Source organism: Homalodisca vitripennis, chromosome 5 (genome assembly GCF_021130785.1).
Source record: "Homalodisca vitripennis isolate AUS2020 chromosome 5, UT_GWSS_2.1, whole genome shotgun sequence".
Lineage (NCBI taxonomy): Eukaryota > Metazoa > Arthropoda > Insecta > Hemiptera > Cicadellidae > Homalodisca > Homalodisca vitripennis.
The window spans coordinates 41,144,306-41,160,091 of NC_060211.1; the positions used below are offsets into that span (position 1 = coordinate 41,144,306).

General features: G+C 35.3%; 1 protein-coding gene across 2 annotated transcripts in view; it reads right to left on the bottom strand.

The window, feature by feature from the left end:
- Positions 1-13,583, bottom strand: part of LOC124362064 (putative proline-rich receptor-like protein kinase PERK6) — a 65,318-nt gene extending 51,735 nt beyond the window's left edge. Inside the window, exon 1 of one of the 2 annotated variants that reach the window (XM_046816235.1) lies at positions 13,393-13,583. In XM_046816235.1, the coding sequence (XP_046672191.1) occupies positions 13,393-13,558 (166 nt within the window). In that variant the 5' untranslated portion in view covers positions 13,559-13,583. Of the gene's footprint in view, positions 1-11,975; positions 12,181-13,392 lie in introns of those variants that run through there. The other variant, XM_046816231.1, reaches the window with a different exon arrangement.
- Positions 13,584-15,786: the final 2,203 nt, after the last annotated feature.

The window sequence follows — 15,786 nt, forward strand, 5'->3', positions numbered from 1 at the left end:
AAAAGTGACAGGATTTTCGGGATCGGTGAGGTTGAGGTTTGGGGTGGTCTTCTTTCGCGATCTCATACGAGGGGTTTTCGGGCTGTATCTGTCATCACCTTGGAAGAAGGGAAGACCAGCTCTGGTCCAGACTCTCCAGTCAAAGCGGGTCGGGCATAGTATTTCCTCTCATGTCCAGACTTAACACGAAGGGAGCTCAACCCATTCCAACAGTAGACTTATCGATCCACCCTTCCACCTCAATATCTCGAAATTGCGGTTAATGATGTGCCGTTCCAGGAAATCCATAGGGTTGCTCAGATTTAAGTCACAATCGGTGTTTGTCTGTGTAGGTTCAAATAAAAGAATAAACTAAACAAAAAACCACAAGAGAGTGCAGTTGAGGGAGGAGCCTATTTTGCCCGTGACCTTCGAGCGGCCAACGAGAACTGAGCGACGTTGCCAAACTTGTTCCCCGCTGTAACCACAAGTCGCGCGAGTCCAGCGTTCTTAAAATACTTAACCGTTACGCTCGAAAGAAATGTTAGAGCTGTCTTGAATTAATTAACTACGTATTACAAAATGCAATTTTACGGTCATTTAAAAAAAAAGTACATCTCTGTAGCTTATTTCCATGTTGAGTTAAATGGATTGAAATAAATTATTGTATTATATTACTCATATTCGAAGATCGTAGGATTAAAATCTTTAGCCGAAAAATAAATAAAAAAAAAAAACATAAAAATACCGCAAAAACGTAAATTTTCCGTAACAGTTAGATAATGCCATTATCACTGATATATAATAAGGCATTACATGTTTGCATAGTATAATCATGTTATGTTAAATGGATTTTTCAATTTGGTAAGAAAGTTATCAAATACATCTGAAATATATGTTTTTTTTCCATAAATATACTTATTCAGTACATAACGGTGGGAATTGTTGCCGCAACGGTTTTGTTACGCACTTCGGTTCTCATAAATTTATAACCATTTGAAAGCATTTTTCCTACCTAGCTATTAATAGTCTTGAATCTGTGTTATGTAAAAATTTTTTTCACACGTGGGTGATTTAAATATTTAAACTGGCCATAGTTTAAAAATCATACAGCACAAGTATTTTTATAATATGAATGCACTTTCTTATACAATTCTAAAGTAACGATTTTCTATAACATCCAATGAAATTTGAACACAGTACATAATAGATGATGTCAGACGAGTGAAAATGTGGAGGAAACGGGTGAAATACCTGTAAACAAAAAGCCGCACCAGCCAGCAGTGGTGGTAATACCAGACGGATGACTCTCATACTGTTTCCAAGAAACAGCCCCTTCCACAGTTCCCTTCCGATCTCTGACCGTCAGTCAGTGCCTATTGTCGCTTAATCAGTGGCGGTTGAAAATACTGCATTCTCTTCAATTCTAGTACGAGTATATTATTTTGTACTGAAATTTACTGTTGATGAACGTTTTCGTGTTTAAGTGTTGTTCATTGGTAGCTATTATAAGTGTACCGATTATTTTCTGTGTAGTGTCATTAAATTGTAATATACTTGTTATTGTGATTCCTTATTTGGACAAAATGGAGTGTGATGATGTTTGTTCAATTGCAAAGCCATCCGGAAGTAAGAGCGGTAGTGGAAAAACCCTACGTAGTGGAGAACGACGTATTATTTACAACGTTTACAACTTTTTCAAAAAACTGTCGTGACAAATTTCCGAGAAACTCTAAACTTTAAGCAAAAGTGGTAAACTGTGTGCTGAGGCCTGCGGTGTAAGTGAAAGAACCGTTAACAAAATAAGTAAAGAAGCTAAGCTGTCCGAAGAAGATGGGCCTTCATCATCAGAAATTAAGTTTTCAACGCCAGGAAAACAGAGAAGTCGAAAATCAAAAATAACAGGCTTTGATGACTTTGAAAAAGATGTTTTGAGACGAACTGTCCTTTCGTACTACGACAGAGGGGAATTTCCCACATCAAAAAGAATCACGCAGGATCTCAAACAAAAACTTGATTACAACGGATCGGTAACTTCAACAAATAGGTTATTTAAAGGCATGTTGGTTTTCAGGTATAAGAAAACCAATGATGGTAGAAAGTTTTTATTGGAACGAAATGATATTGTAGCGGCTCGTTTTAAAATTTTTGAGAACTATGCAAGAGCTTAGAGAATCTGGTGATTGTAGGCCCATATATTACCCTCGATGAAACATGGGTTAATGAAAACCATACTCGAAAATACATATGGCAGGACACGACTGAGTCTGGTGGACTAAAGGTTCCTCTCGGCAAAGGTAGAAGATTAATAATTTGTCATGTCGGCTCGGCAAAAGATGGGTTTTTGCAAGAATGTAAGTGGGTTTTTCTCGGTCTAAGACATCATCCAGTTCGGACTATCACGATGAATGAACGCTGAATCGTTTAGAAAATGGTTTAAAAAATTGCTATGCATTTTGGAAGAAGGCTCGATCATCGTCATGGACAATGCTCCATACCACTCAGTACTCGCCGAGAAAATTCCAAATTCATCGTGGAGAAAGGAAGAGATTCAAAATTGGCTGTCTCGAAAAACATACAATACTGTATGAAAGAAACGAAAACCCAGAACTTATAATGAGGGTTCTCCCATATAAAACCCAACAAAAAAACTTATGAACTCGACGTATTAGCCAATGAAATGGGACATACAGTTGTTCAGGCTCCCTCCTTATCACTGCCAGTACAAATCCATTGAAATTGGTATGGGCTCAAGTGAAGGGAGAGGTAGCACGTAATAATAAGACATTTAAAATAACCGACGTTGAGAAACTTGTTCATGATGCTCTGGACAAAGTGACTAAAGAAGACTGGCAATCAAGAGTTCAGCACGCAGAAAGCCTTGCAGCAAGCTGATTTTGAAAAGGAATGTATCCGCACAAGTGTTGTAGAGCAAATAATTATAAACTTAGCAGACAATTCTGACACGAGTAGCAGTGAGGTAGAAAGTGAAAATGAAGAAGACTCCGAGGTTTTGGCTACGATATTGCCGCCTGAGAGCGAATAAATAATATACAAGTGCAAAGGTAAGAATATTATTAAGTCAATCATGCTTTTTAACGTATTTCATTTTAAAATAGTAGGCCCTAAAAGTTATTTAGTAGAAAATTTGATTATTTCATAATTTAAAAATATAATTCTTCGATAATTTTAAAAATTGATTATAATTGTTATAATTTTTTAATTATTTTTATCAAGCAACACGTCAAGCAGTGTCCGATATAAAGCAACATGTATATTAATTTTGTGTGTGTTTAGTAAATCGTTTAAAATCACTGAAAAGATTGTTGTATCGTATGGAAATAAGCAAGTACTTTACTCTGACTAACTGACGGGACGATTGTTTGTTTTAATCGATAGTTAGTTTGTAATAACACTAATAAACCATACAAGTAATTTAAATATAATATAGCAAAACTGTCAACGCATTTTAAATATTGTTTTTCAATTATATTGATAAGTTTTAAATGTTCAGTATCAGTGTTAGTTGTGACAGCGCAGCGGTTTATCAGCCACAATGCGCCAGCCGTGCCGGGCGGCAGTTGCAGTTGTGTGGCAATGTCGCGCAGGCCTGTCCATTCTATTGGTCGCCGCCAACTGCACTCTCTGGTGGTTCCTTGTAGGTAGAAGTGAGCCCTTATGAGGGCTGCTTTTATTGAAAAATTGGTTTCTATAAATAACAATGGTAAATATAAAAGCTAAACTTTCGAAAAATGTTTTTAGTAATTTGTAGTAGTTTTCAATGGAAATTATCGTACAAAAATACCATTGGAGGTTTGAAATCAACATTAGGAAGTTCAGAACACTTACGATGTCAGCAGTCTTCTACGTCTACCGTGAACATCCTGATATTCCCCAGTGCCTGAGCAGAACAGAACTGCGGTCACATGCTCCCCAAGAGGCAAGCGGTCTGAGCTGGGAGACGTATCAGAAACAACCAAGTCCTTGTTCGACTGTGACAAGTAAATCCTACCTTTGAAGGTTAGTTATAGAGGCGATAAATCGGACGAGGTAGGCTGAAGTCCAGGGGATTATTTAAATAGTTCTGATATAATCCAACTAACCTAATAGACTATCTGCATGTAATCTATACTAAAAGCATGCTTTTATTCATTAAAATGTATTATACTAAAGTAATATCTTTGCGGTGTATACGAACTGTATTTGGCAAGTATACTTACGTTTCCTGCAGCGCCCTCTTGCGTCTCGGTATTGTCGGTGTGGGCAAGACATGATAAGGGGGTTGATTACGGTATCGATTCTTAGATTCAAACCTGGTGCAGCTCCTGTAATAGCCGCGAAGACTACAACTATGAGTACGACTACAGAGATCCACTTCATCTTCACGATTAAGGTTGATTATCGGCTTATCTGTTGGCTTGACCTTTTATAGCTTTGCTCTTGCAACACTATTCTTATCCGTGTGGGATTTACACACTCTCATTGTGGAAAGCTGAACAAAATAAATAATTGGTATATATTATTTTGTAGACTTGTTGTAACTGGAACTCCTTCGTAACAGTTACTTAAACTGAATCGCAGAATCGCATCAACGAATAAAAGGTTTCATTAGAATAACCACGACAATGCCATCTTAAAACGGGTTTCCGTCTCTAACGGCTTAAGACTCCTCTACTATCCAACATTACATAGTCATATTTGCTTCGTTGACCGATAATCTGTCCGTTTATGTTTTTACGTAAGATTTGCACACATGGAACTCGAAAAGAGTTAACCATGGGTCACAGTGAAAATTGAGGGTAGCTCGTAGTGTAAGAGCTGAGAGTATTGTAAAATCACACAATTATTAAGAAGATTTGCACATATGGGGCTCAAGAGGAGTAAGGGTCAAAGTGATAATTGAGGTCACTTCGTAGCCTACGAGCTGATGGTATTGTATAAGCACACAATTATTAAGAAGATTTGCACATATGGGCTCAAGAGGAGTAAGGGTCAAAGTGATAATTGAGGTCACTTCGTAGTCTACGAGTTGATGGTATTGTATAAGCACACAATTATTAAGAAGATTTGCACATATGGGCTCAAGAGGAGTAAGGGTCAAAGTGATAATTGAGGTCACTTCGTAGTCTACGAGTTGATGGTATTGTATAAGCACACAATTATTAAGAAGATTTGCACATATGGGCTCAAGAGGAGTAAGGGTCAAAGTGATAATTGAGGTCACTTCGTAGTCTACGAGTTGATGGTATTGTATAAGCACACAATTATTAAGAAGATTTGCACATATGGGACTCAAGAGGAGTAAGGGTCAAAGTGATAATTGAGGTCACTTCGTAGCTGATGGTATTGTATAAGCACACAATTATTAAGAAGATTTGCACATATGGGACTCAAGAGGAGTAAGGGTCAGAGTGACAATTGAGGATACTTTGTAGTCTACGAGCCGAGAGTATTGTATAAGCACGCAAACTGGGATTTCTTGAAATATATAGAGAAAATTCCACTAAGACAGAAATGGATCTTCAATGGATCTAGTTTAAGGACGAACTACGAGGCTATTAAATTGGTAAACATATGAATCGGTATGAAAGAACAGATAATGTAAATAAAATTTAAATCAGTGTCATCTAACCATGTACACAGAATGCACTGTGCTTATGCATTAACTTACTGGCGACCTTCAGTTTCTTTATCTAGTTGTCTGGCAGTGATATGACTATTGTTTACGTGTCCCACGGTCTGTTTTAAAATTATTTTCAGCTAAGACAAATATTGTCTGAGAAAATATTGTTTATATTCTTAACCCCTTTGGTAATCTTGCCTTTCGACCTCCATGAAACCTAAAACGACTGACGACCGATATATTTTGTAGGAGAAATTCTTCACTTGATATAAAGAAAACCAGTTTGTATCCTTATATCGTACAATGGAAAATGCCCCCCGGCTTCTGGGCTATCAGGGATAGAGTGTGGCTGACGGAAGGATAGAAATCCTTCAATGATAAACATAGTCAAGTTTATATGTTTAAAAAGGTTTTCAATATATATTGTATTATTTTACTATAATTAGTTTTGTATAATTCAATTTAATCAACACATTCACGTGTGCACGTTAGATACATGAAATTAGCTTGCTTTGGCATTGTTACTACCATAACTCAACGAGCCATTCGCTACAATTTGAGTAAAACGATCGGGCGCAGCGGGCCTGTTCTGATTGCAAATGAAACGGCAAAGCGATGAATCTGTCACAAAATGCAATATTTAAAGGGTGTTGAACAGTATATATTGTAATATTTTATTATAATTAGTTTTGTATAATTCAATTTAATCAACACATTCACGTGTGCACGTTAGATACATGAAATTAGCTTGCTTTGGCATTGTTACTACCATAACTCAACGAGCCATTCGCTACAATTTGAATAAACGATTGGGCGCAGCGGGCCTGTTCTGATTGCAAATGAAACGGCAAAGCGATGAATCTGTCACAATAATGCAATATTTAAAGGGTGTTGAACACTATATATTGTAATATTTTATTATAATTAGTTTTGTATAATTAAATTTAATCAACTCATTCACGTGTGCTCGTTAGATACATGAAATTAGCTTGCTTTGGCATTGTTACTACCATAACTCAACGAGCCATTCGCTACAATTTGAGTAAAACGATTGGGCGCAGCGGGCCTGTTATAATTGCAAATGAAACGGCAAAGCGACGAATCTGTCACAATATGCAATATTTAAAGGGTGTTGAACACTATATATTGTAATATTTTATTATAATTAGTTTTGTATAATTCAATTTAATCAACACATTCACGTGTGCACGTTAGATACATGAAATTAGCTTGCTTTGGCATTGTTACTACCATAACTCAACGAGCCATTCGCTACAATATTTGAGTAAACGGACTTGCACTGAATTGCTACAAGGACGATAACTAAGGGTACATACAAGAACAACGGACTGGGTGGCTCGCAAGGTAGGCATATGTGTTCTTATATGATTACAGTATTGATATATGTATACATTAGTTACGTAAAACTATTATGTACGATTATGTTGAAATTTCGTATAAACACTGAAACGATATGTTTATCAAATCATACAAGGAACCGAATTTAGAATTCCTCACTACAATCCTGAAAGTTTTTAAGTGCTACTGACTCTTTGGTGTTGTTTATGGAATACTAGTAAATATGGCATATAGATTCAATTGATATTTGTAAAAACTGGTTTACTTTCAGACTTCTCAGGGCTCCAAAATATTGATTGAAGAAAACTTAAAATTCCAATTATGTTAAATTGAAGTACAAAACCGCGTGTAACAGCTAGTATTTAATTAAAGCTGGGGTTAAATGTTTGATATGCCAGTTTAAATTGTACATTATATAAAAAGATGAAAAAAATATGTTTGTTCAGCAGACAGGAAAAGTTATGTACTGTATTTTGTCACACTATAGCTTTGTTCCAACATGTCATGTTTCCCTTAAGTAATGAGTCAAATTAGAACATTGGAATTTATACAACTCAAAACTCCAGGTGAAATTTCTTATGACTGGTTAGAAGTGGTTGAAGTGTTAAGGATATCACCTGCCCCTTTTTCTAACCCACAGAAGTCGATCAGGGACATACTCGTAATTTGATGACATTTTTAGAAAGTAGTAATTTTATAAAAAATTGCTCATTTAAAATGACTAAAAATTAAGGAAATAATGTATTTAACAATGAGACTACCAAAAGTCTTAATCGTGATATATAAAATAGGATTTGGACTTCTTCTAGAGTCGTGTTCCAAAACATATATCTAAAAATATCTAAAATTAAACAGCTTTTAGACTTACTGGACCATTAGTCTGCATTTATTACATACTGTTCGCTATTACAGCAATCAGTTATGATAGCGGATTTTCAATCTTCTGAAAGGAAATATTTATAGTATGTAACCTGGTAGACATCGTCGAAAAATAAGAAGTTTTGAGTTTCCTGGTCAATTACAATGCCTGTTTATATTTAGAAAGGACTGCAATGTTTTGGATTTTACAATAAAATCTTTTTAAGAATCAATACAAATAAGTACTTAATTGTTTAAAATTAAAAATCGTGATATTTACAAGACACAATATTGTTCTTAAAAACTACTACCTTAGGTAGATTGGTTACCAAGGACATAGATCATTTTATGCTGAGGTCCGGAGTATTATTCAATTAGTTCTGATATAATCAGAGGTATCATTGTTTATTTCCGACTTCACAGTTCTTCACTAAACTCACTTCACGTCACTACAGTGTATTATTTGAAAGTACTGTTTTTGCGGTGTAACAGAAACTGTATTTGACTAGCGTAGGCCTACTTACGTCTCCTACAGCGGCCTCTCATGTCTCGGTAGTGATCGCGCTGTGGGCAAGGCCTGACACGGGGGTGTGCTACGCGGGATCGATGAAGCAAACGTCCGGTTTTCGGAGCAGCTCGTATAAAAGCCGCGAAAACTAAAAATAAAAGTACGAGTACAGAGGTCCACTTCATCTTGACGATTGAGGCTACCCGGCGGCTTATCTCATAATTTGACCTTATAACTTTGCTCTTGCAAAGCTATTCTTAACGGTATGGGAATTACACATTTTTTTTGCGGATAACTGAACAAAATAAATTACTGTCACATCTTTGTAAGGTCGTTGTAATTGGAACTCCTTCGACGAGACATTCACCCGTTGCAGAATTGCGACAAAGAATTAGGACCTCTAAGATGATTTACAGATTAGAGTGAAAATTCAGTGAGAGTAAAGATTAAAGGTAGCAATTGAGAACTGAAGTACTAAGAATGTTTGCAGATGTGTGAATTGGGAGGAGTAAGAATCATAGTGACAATTATGGATACCTCGTAGTCCAGAAGCCGGTTTATAGAGGAATTTTCACTAAAAGAGAAACGATTATTCAGCGGTGCTAGTTTAGTTGAGGAAGGTGGGAAAGTATGAAAAAGAAAAACATATGAAACGGTATGAAAGATAGATAACGTAAATGACTTTTAAATTAGTGTGTGCTAAAAATGTATAAACAAGGTACCTACTGAAAGTGTCGTTCTTCACTCTCATTATCTATTTGTATACAAATATATGGGGCTTGGTCTCTTTCCTCAGGTTAAGTGTTAGAAAGGGCTTCTTAGCCCTAACTTCGCCTGGTAAAATAATACATTCCTTACTTTTTTTATATAACATTACTATTTTTCATGTGATCAACAGTTGGTTTTAATAGTGGTGACCAGTGAAGTTATAAATGGGTTTAATAAATGTTGTAATGTTGTATTATAATTAGTTTGGTATTAGCCAATCACTGCTGCAAAATTTGATTTAATTAACACGATCAATTTTACCAATAGTTGCGTATTTAAACTGAGGAAAATTAAGGAAAAAACCGTACCAAACAGTGATTCTACCAAAATTCTTCATAGTGGTACCCAAAACAGAACTTGGACTTTTTCTACAGTGTGTTCCACGATCAGGAGCTTACTGAAATACGATAACCCCACCCACAAGACCCCCATGAATTTACCCTGATTCCTCGTTCATACACAAGTAAGCTAGTAATCTATTGTGTAGGTTTTTAAAACTGTATTATTGGCTAAGTAATGCAAAACAATATTTTGAATAGTAATTGGAAGCATGTTTTTCGGGTAAACATGCTATCGCGCTTTACTCGATTTACGTAAACATGTCTCTTATTTCAGGTTTGCTGCCAAAAAATTACTGATAATAAAGGCAAAGGTAGAAACCATTTAAAACAATTCTACTTTAATTCAATGGCTAAGGAATATCTCTTCAGTCTACTACATGGGAAAACCTAAAAAATAAGGAGGGTGTTAGAAAAATTAGTGTATCTTCATTAATTTATTTTTTACTTATTCAAACCACTTTATATATCGTGAACACATTTAAAGTTAATGCTAGTATTTAAATTTATGCGATGTACATTAATAGTGACAGTATTAAACTCTTGTTTCAGTGTAGTATTATAAGTTTTATTTAGTATCTTAGCCAAATTATAATGTTCACTAAGGTACATAGCACAATTTTCCCTGAAGTTTCGGTATTTCCTCAATAAAATATATTTTAGTAAAAATATGAAAGGAGGTTCATAAATGAATATAATAGAAAATAATGAATTATAAAGTACAAGTAATACTAACTTAAGTTGGGCAAATAATATTGTAAAATTAAAATAATATTATTGTGCTATCCATGGTGGTTTAAAATTTAAAATTGAATTGACTCTAAAGATAAAACATGAGCAAAGTAGATTTCTCCCCTGACTTCTTCATGTTGAAATGTTAATGATATTGTATTGGAATGTATAAAGACTGGCATGAGGTTAGCTCAGGGTTCATTTTAGATTTCACTGAATCTTAGGTGAAGTGAATAATACCTAGAATCTACCGGTTAGCATTTACCCTCTATAACTAGCAGTAGCTCAAATGCGAGTGAATAATCAACTGCTAACACTAGTTAGATACATCTAGGATATATTAAAAGTTTTCAGGAAAACCCTAAGCAAGTGCTAGGAGTAGCGACTGTTAGGCCTAGTAACAACTAGGTTCATATTGTGTAATTTTAAAGGCTTTAAGTAGTAATACTAACTTAAGTTGGGCAAATAATATTGTAAAATTAAAATAATATTATTGTGCTATCCATGGTGGTTTAAAAATTTAAAATTGAATTGACTCTAAAGATAAAACATGAGCAAAGTAGATTTCTCCCCTGACTTCTTCATGTTGAAATGTTAATGATATTGTATTGGAATGTATAAAGACTGGCATGAGGTTAGCTCAGGGTTCATTTTAGATTTCACTGAACCTTAGGTGAAGTGAATAATACCTAGAATCTACCGGTTAGCATTTACCCTCTATAACTAGCAGTAGCTCAAATGCGAGTGAATAATCAACTGCTAACACTAGTTAGATACATCTAGGATATATTAAAAGTTTTCAGGAAAACCCTAAGCAAGTGCTAGGAGTAGCGACTGTTAGGCCTAGTAACAACTAGGTTCATATTGTGTAATTTTAAAGGCAATGTGAATTAAATGACATACAAAAATCAAACAGGCAAATAGGACAATACACCTGAAATCGTGAGAAGAAAGATTTATGTGTATGAATAAGCCGGGGAAAAACCAGTGTTTTCAAAAGCACCTGGGAGCATATGTTGGAACCCCACGTTTACTCACCACATCAAATACAAAAACAGACGCTGAAGTGTTCATTGAAGCCCAGTCTGAGGAAACTTTGGAGCAAGGAAGGATTTAAAATGCAAATCAGTTAAAAAACGGAAAATTGTGAAATGGCATATGAGACCGAAGAAACAAAAGATCTTTCAATTCCCCAACTGCAACATATAGTTAGCATCAAATGTATTTGAACAAACTAAAAATAAAAAGGGAGAAAATGAATATGCAAACTGCCACCATAGATACTTGCTATTTGCTACAGAATCCAACTACATCTTCGCAACTAAAGTATATCTTGTCGATTGGCAGTGTAAAGTCAAAGCATGAAGATAAACTCTTAAGAATGTTTGAAAATCTTAGTGTTATTTATAGCATTATCTAAGTATCAAACATCGTGAATTTTTTCTTCTGACATCACTAGATCTTAAACTGGCAGATGAATTTAAGTAAACTGTATTGAAATCTGCATATTATAATGAACTTCATGGTGGATTTTCTGGAAGATTATTTGTGCAGATCACGGTACCCACAACTCAAACAAAATCAAGCTCTAAAACCAAGCAGAAAATTCGCAAGAACTAGAATATTGTTAATAATAGCAGCAGACTGTTCATATCAATAAAACAATAAACTATTGACACTTGATAATTAATTTAATATTTATTAATGATTTATTGTAATAGAGTAAGGCATGCAATTACTGTATTACAATTTATTACAAAAAAGTAATATCTTTAGGTGTAAGAGAACTGTATTTGGCAAGTATACTTACGTATCCTGCAGCGCCCTCTTGCGTCTCTGTATTGACCTCGGCGTGGGCAGGGCCTGATACGGGGGTTGACTACGTTGACTCTTTCATACACAATTTCAGTGTTAGGGGCAGCTCCTATAATAGCCGCAAAGACTACAGCTATGAGTACGACTACAGCGGTCCACTTCATCTTCACGATTAATGCTGAATGGCGGCTTATCTGTTGGCTTGACCTTTTATACATTTGCTCTTGCAACACTATTCTTGTCCGTATGGGAATTACCCATTCTTTTTATTGATAACTGAACAAAATGCATTATTGGTATATCTTTTCTTCAGTCGTTTAACTCTCCTTGAAAGAGACACTCAGAGACTTTTGCAACGGTTCCGTGTCTGGGTGGGCTTAGCACTCCTCTAGTATCCAACATTTTTTAGTCCTATTTTGCTTAGCTAACCAATAATCAGTACGTTGGTTTATCCTCTGGCGTATACGCCTGATATTGTAAATAGTGACGCTGCACATTATTGGGATCCTACTAAGATGATTTGCATATATGCGACTTGAAAATATCAAGGGTCAGAGTCACATTTGTGAACACTTCGTAATTAAGGAGTCGATAGTATTGTATAAGAATTACTAAGATGATTTGCAGGTATGCAACTTGAGAAGCTTAAGGGTCAGAGTGACATTTGTGGACACTTCGCAGTGAAGGAGTCGTTAGTATTGTGTAAAAAGTACTAAGATGATTTGCAGATATATCACTTGAGAAGCTTAAGGGTCAGAGTGAAATTTGTGGACACTTCGTAGTTGAAGGAGTCGTTAGTATTGTATAAGAAGTACTAAGATGATTTGCAGATATACCACTTGAGAAGCTTAAGGGTCAGAGTGACATTTGTGGACACTTCGTAGTGAAGGAGTTGTCAGTATTGTGTAAGAAGTACTAAGATGATTTGCAGATATACCACTTGAGAAGCTTAAGGGTCAGAGTGACATTTGTTTTCACTTCGTAGTGAAGGAGTCGTTAGTATTGTACTCGTATAAGAAGTACTAAGATGATTTGCAGGTATGAAACTCGAGATGCTTAAGGGTCGGAGTGAACATTGTTGTTTTAGTTAAATGGTATTGCAATCTGCAAATACAATACACTTCATGGCGGATTTTCTGGAAGATTATTTTTGCAGATCACAGTTCCCAAAACTCAAACAAAATCAAGCTCTAAAACCAAACACAAAGTAGCAAGAAGTAGAATTTTGCTAATAATAGCAACAAACTGTTCATGGCAAGAAAACAATAAACTATTGACACTTTATAGTTCACTTAATAATTATTAATGATTTATTTTAATAGAGTAAGGCATGCAATTACTGTATTACAATTTATTACAAAAAAGTAATATCTTTGCGGTGTAAGAGAATTGTATTTGGCAAGTATACTTACGTATCCTGCAGCGCCCTCTTGCGTCTCGGTATTGCCGGTGTGGGCAGGACCTGATAAGGGGGTTGACTACATGGTGTCTCTTGTATAAACGTCTTGTACTTTGAGCAGCTCCTATAATGGCCGCGAAGACTACAAATGTGAGGACGACTATAGAGATCCACTTCATCTTCACGATTAAGGTGGACTGACGGCTTATCTAATAACTTGACCTTATAACGTTGCTCTTGCAACGCTGTTATTAACCGTATGGGAATTACACATTCTTCTGGTGGAAAGCTAAACAAATTACATTATTTGCGTATCTTTTGTTCGGTCGGGGTAACTGGAACCTCTTTTTAAGAGACACTTAGTGAATGAATGTTACAGAATCGCGACGAATGATACGTTTCATTGGAGCTGCTACGACATTGTGACCGAAATGCGACCTTTACAACGGTTCCGTTTCTGTATAGGCTTAGCACTCCTTTATTATATAACGGTTTTTAGTCCTATTTTGCTTATTTAGCACTCTACTGTACAACAGTTTTTTAGTTCTATTTTACTTATTTAGCACTCCTCCTGTTTAGCACCCCTCTACCATACAACAGTTTATTAGTCCAAATATTCTTAACAGTTTTTAGACCTATTTTGCTAATAAAGCACTCCTCCACTATACAACAGTTTTTTAGTATTTTGATTATTTAGCACCCCTATACTATAATACAACAGTTTATTAGTCCTATATTGCTTATTTAGCACCCCTCTACCATACAACAGTTTATTAGTCCAAATCTTCTTAACAGTTTTTAGACCTATTTTGCTAATAAAGCACTCCTCCACTATACAATAGTTTTTTAGTCCTATTTTGCTTATTTAGCACCCCTATACTATAATACAGCAGTTTATCAGTCCTATATTGCTTATTTAGCACTCCTATAATATACAACAGTTAATTAGTCCTAATTTACTTATTTAGCACTCTTTTTATTGAGCATTCTTCTACTATACAACAGTGTTTTAGTCCTAATGTGCTTCGCTCAGCAATAATATGTCTATTTAAGGTTTAACCTCTGGCGTATATGCCTGATATTGTAAATAATAACGCACCGCACACTAGAGATCCTACTAAGATAATTTGCAGGTATGTTACTTGAGAAGCTTAAGGGCCAGAGTGACATTTGTGCGCACTTCGTAGTGAAGTATCCAATGATATTGCATACGTATATGATAAATTGCAGGTATACAACTCGAGAAGCTTAAGGGTAAGAGGGACATTTGTGGGCACTTCATAGTGAAGGAGCCGATAGTATTGTGTAAGCCCAAAAGTACTGTGATGATTTGTATGTATGCAACTCATGGAACTTAAGGGTCAGAGTGACATTTGTTTTCACTTCGTAGTGAAGGAGCTGATAGTATTGTATAATCACACAAGTACTATGATGATTTGCATATATGAAACTCGTGGAACTTAAGGGCCAGAGTGACATTTGTTTTCACTTCGTAGTGAAGGAGCCGATAGTATTGTAGAAGCTCAGAAGCTGGCGTTTCTTTAAATATATAGAGGAATTGCCACTAAGAAAGAAAGCGATCTTCAGCGTCACTAGTTTAGATGATCATCGAAGTGGGAAGATATAAGAAAGATTAAACGTATAAACGGTATGAAGTAACAGATAATATAAATACATTTTAATCATTGTCAGCTAACCGTGTACAAACAAGACATTGAACTAAAAGTGGTAACCTTCGGTTTATTTATCTATTTGTTATGCGTTGATATTACTATTGTTTATGGGTCCGACGGTTACTTTTAATTTTATTTTCAGCTAAGATAAATATTTTGTGAGAAAATATCGGTTTTATGTTTGATTATCTTCCTTTCCGGTCTCCACGAAATCTAAAGCAACTCTGGACGGCTACTTTTTTAGAGGAAATTTCTAATATGTAGAAAACAAGTTTGTGTTTTGTGTACAATGGAATTTGGATCTCAGCTTATATGCTGTCAAGGATGGAGAGTTGCAAACGGAAGAGTGGGAATACTTCACCCACTCTTGAGACCAGTCAAGTTAAAATCATTATAAATGGTATTAATAAATATTGTATTGTTTTATAGTAATTAGTTTTTTATACAGTTAAATACAGCTGTAACTTCCATTTAATCAATATATTCACTTTTACAAGTTTGAAGGAGTTTATATTTGAGGAGTGAATTTTGAATTCCATTCCCATAGGTATAAACGTTTTAAGAGCTAATGACATTTTTTATTATGCTATATTATATTATATACTAAGTTTATTATTAAATATGGCATATAATCTCCATTGATGTTTGTAAAAACTGTTTTACTTTCCGACTTCTCAGGGCTCAAAAATGTTTAGTGGTCAAGAATTTAAAAGTCCAAATATGTAAAATTGGAG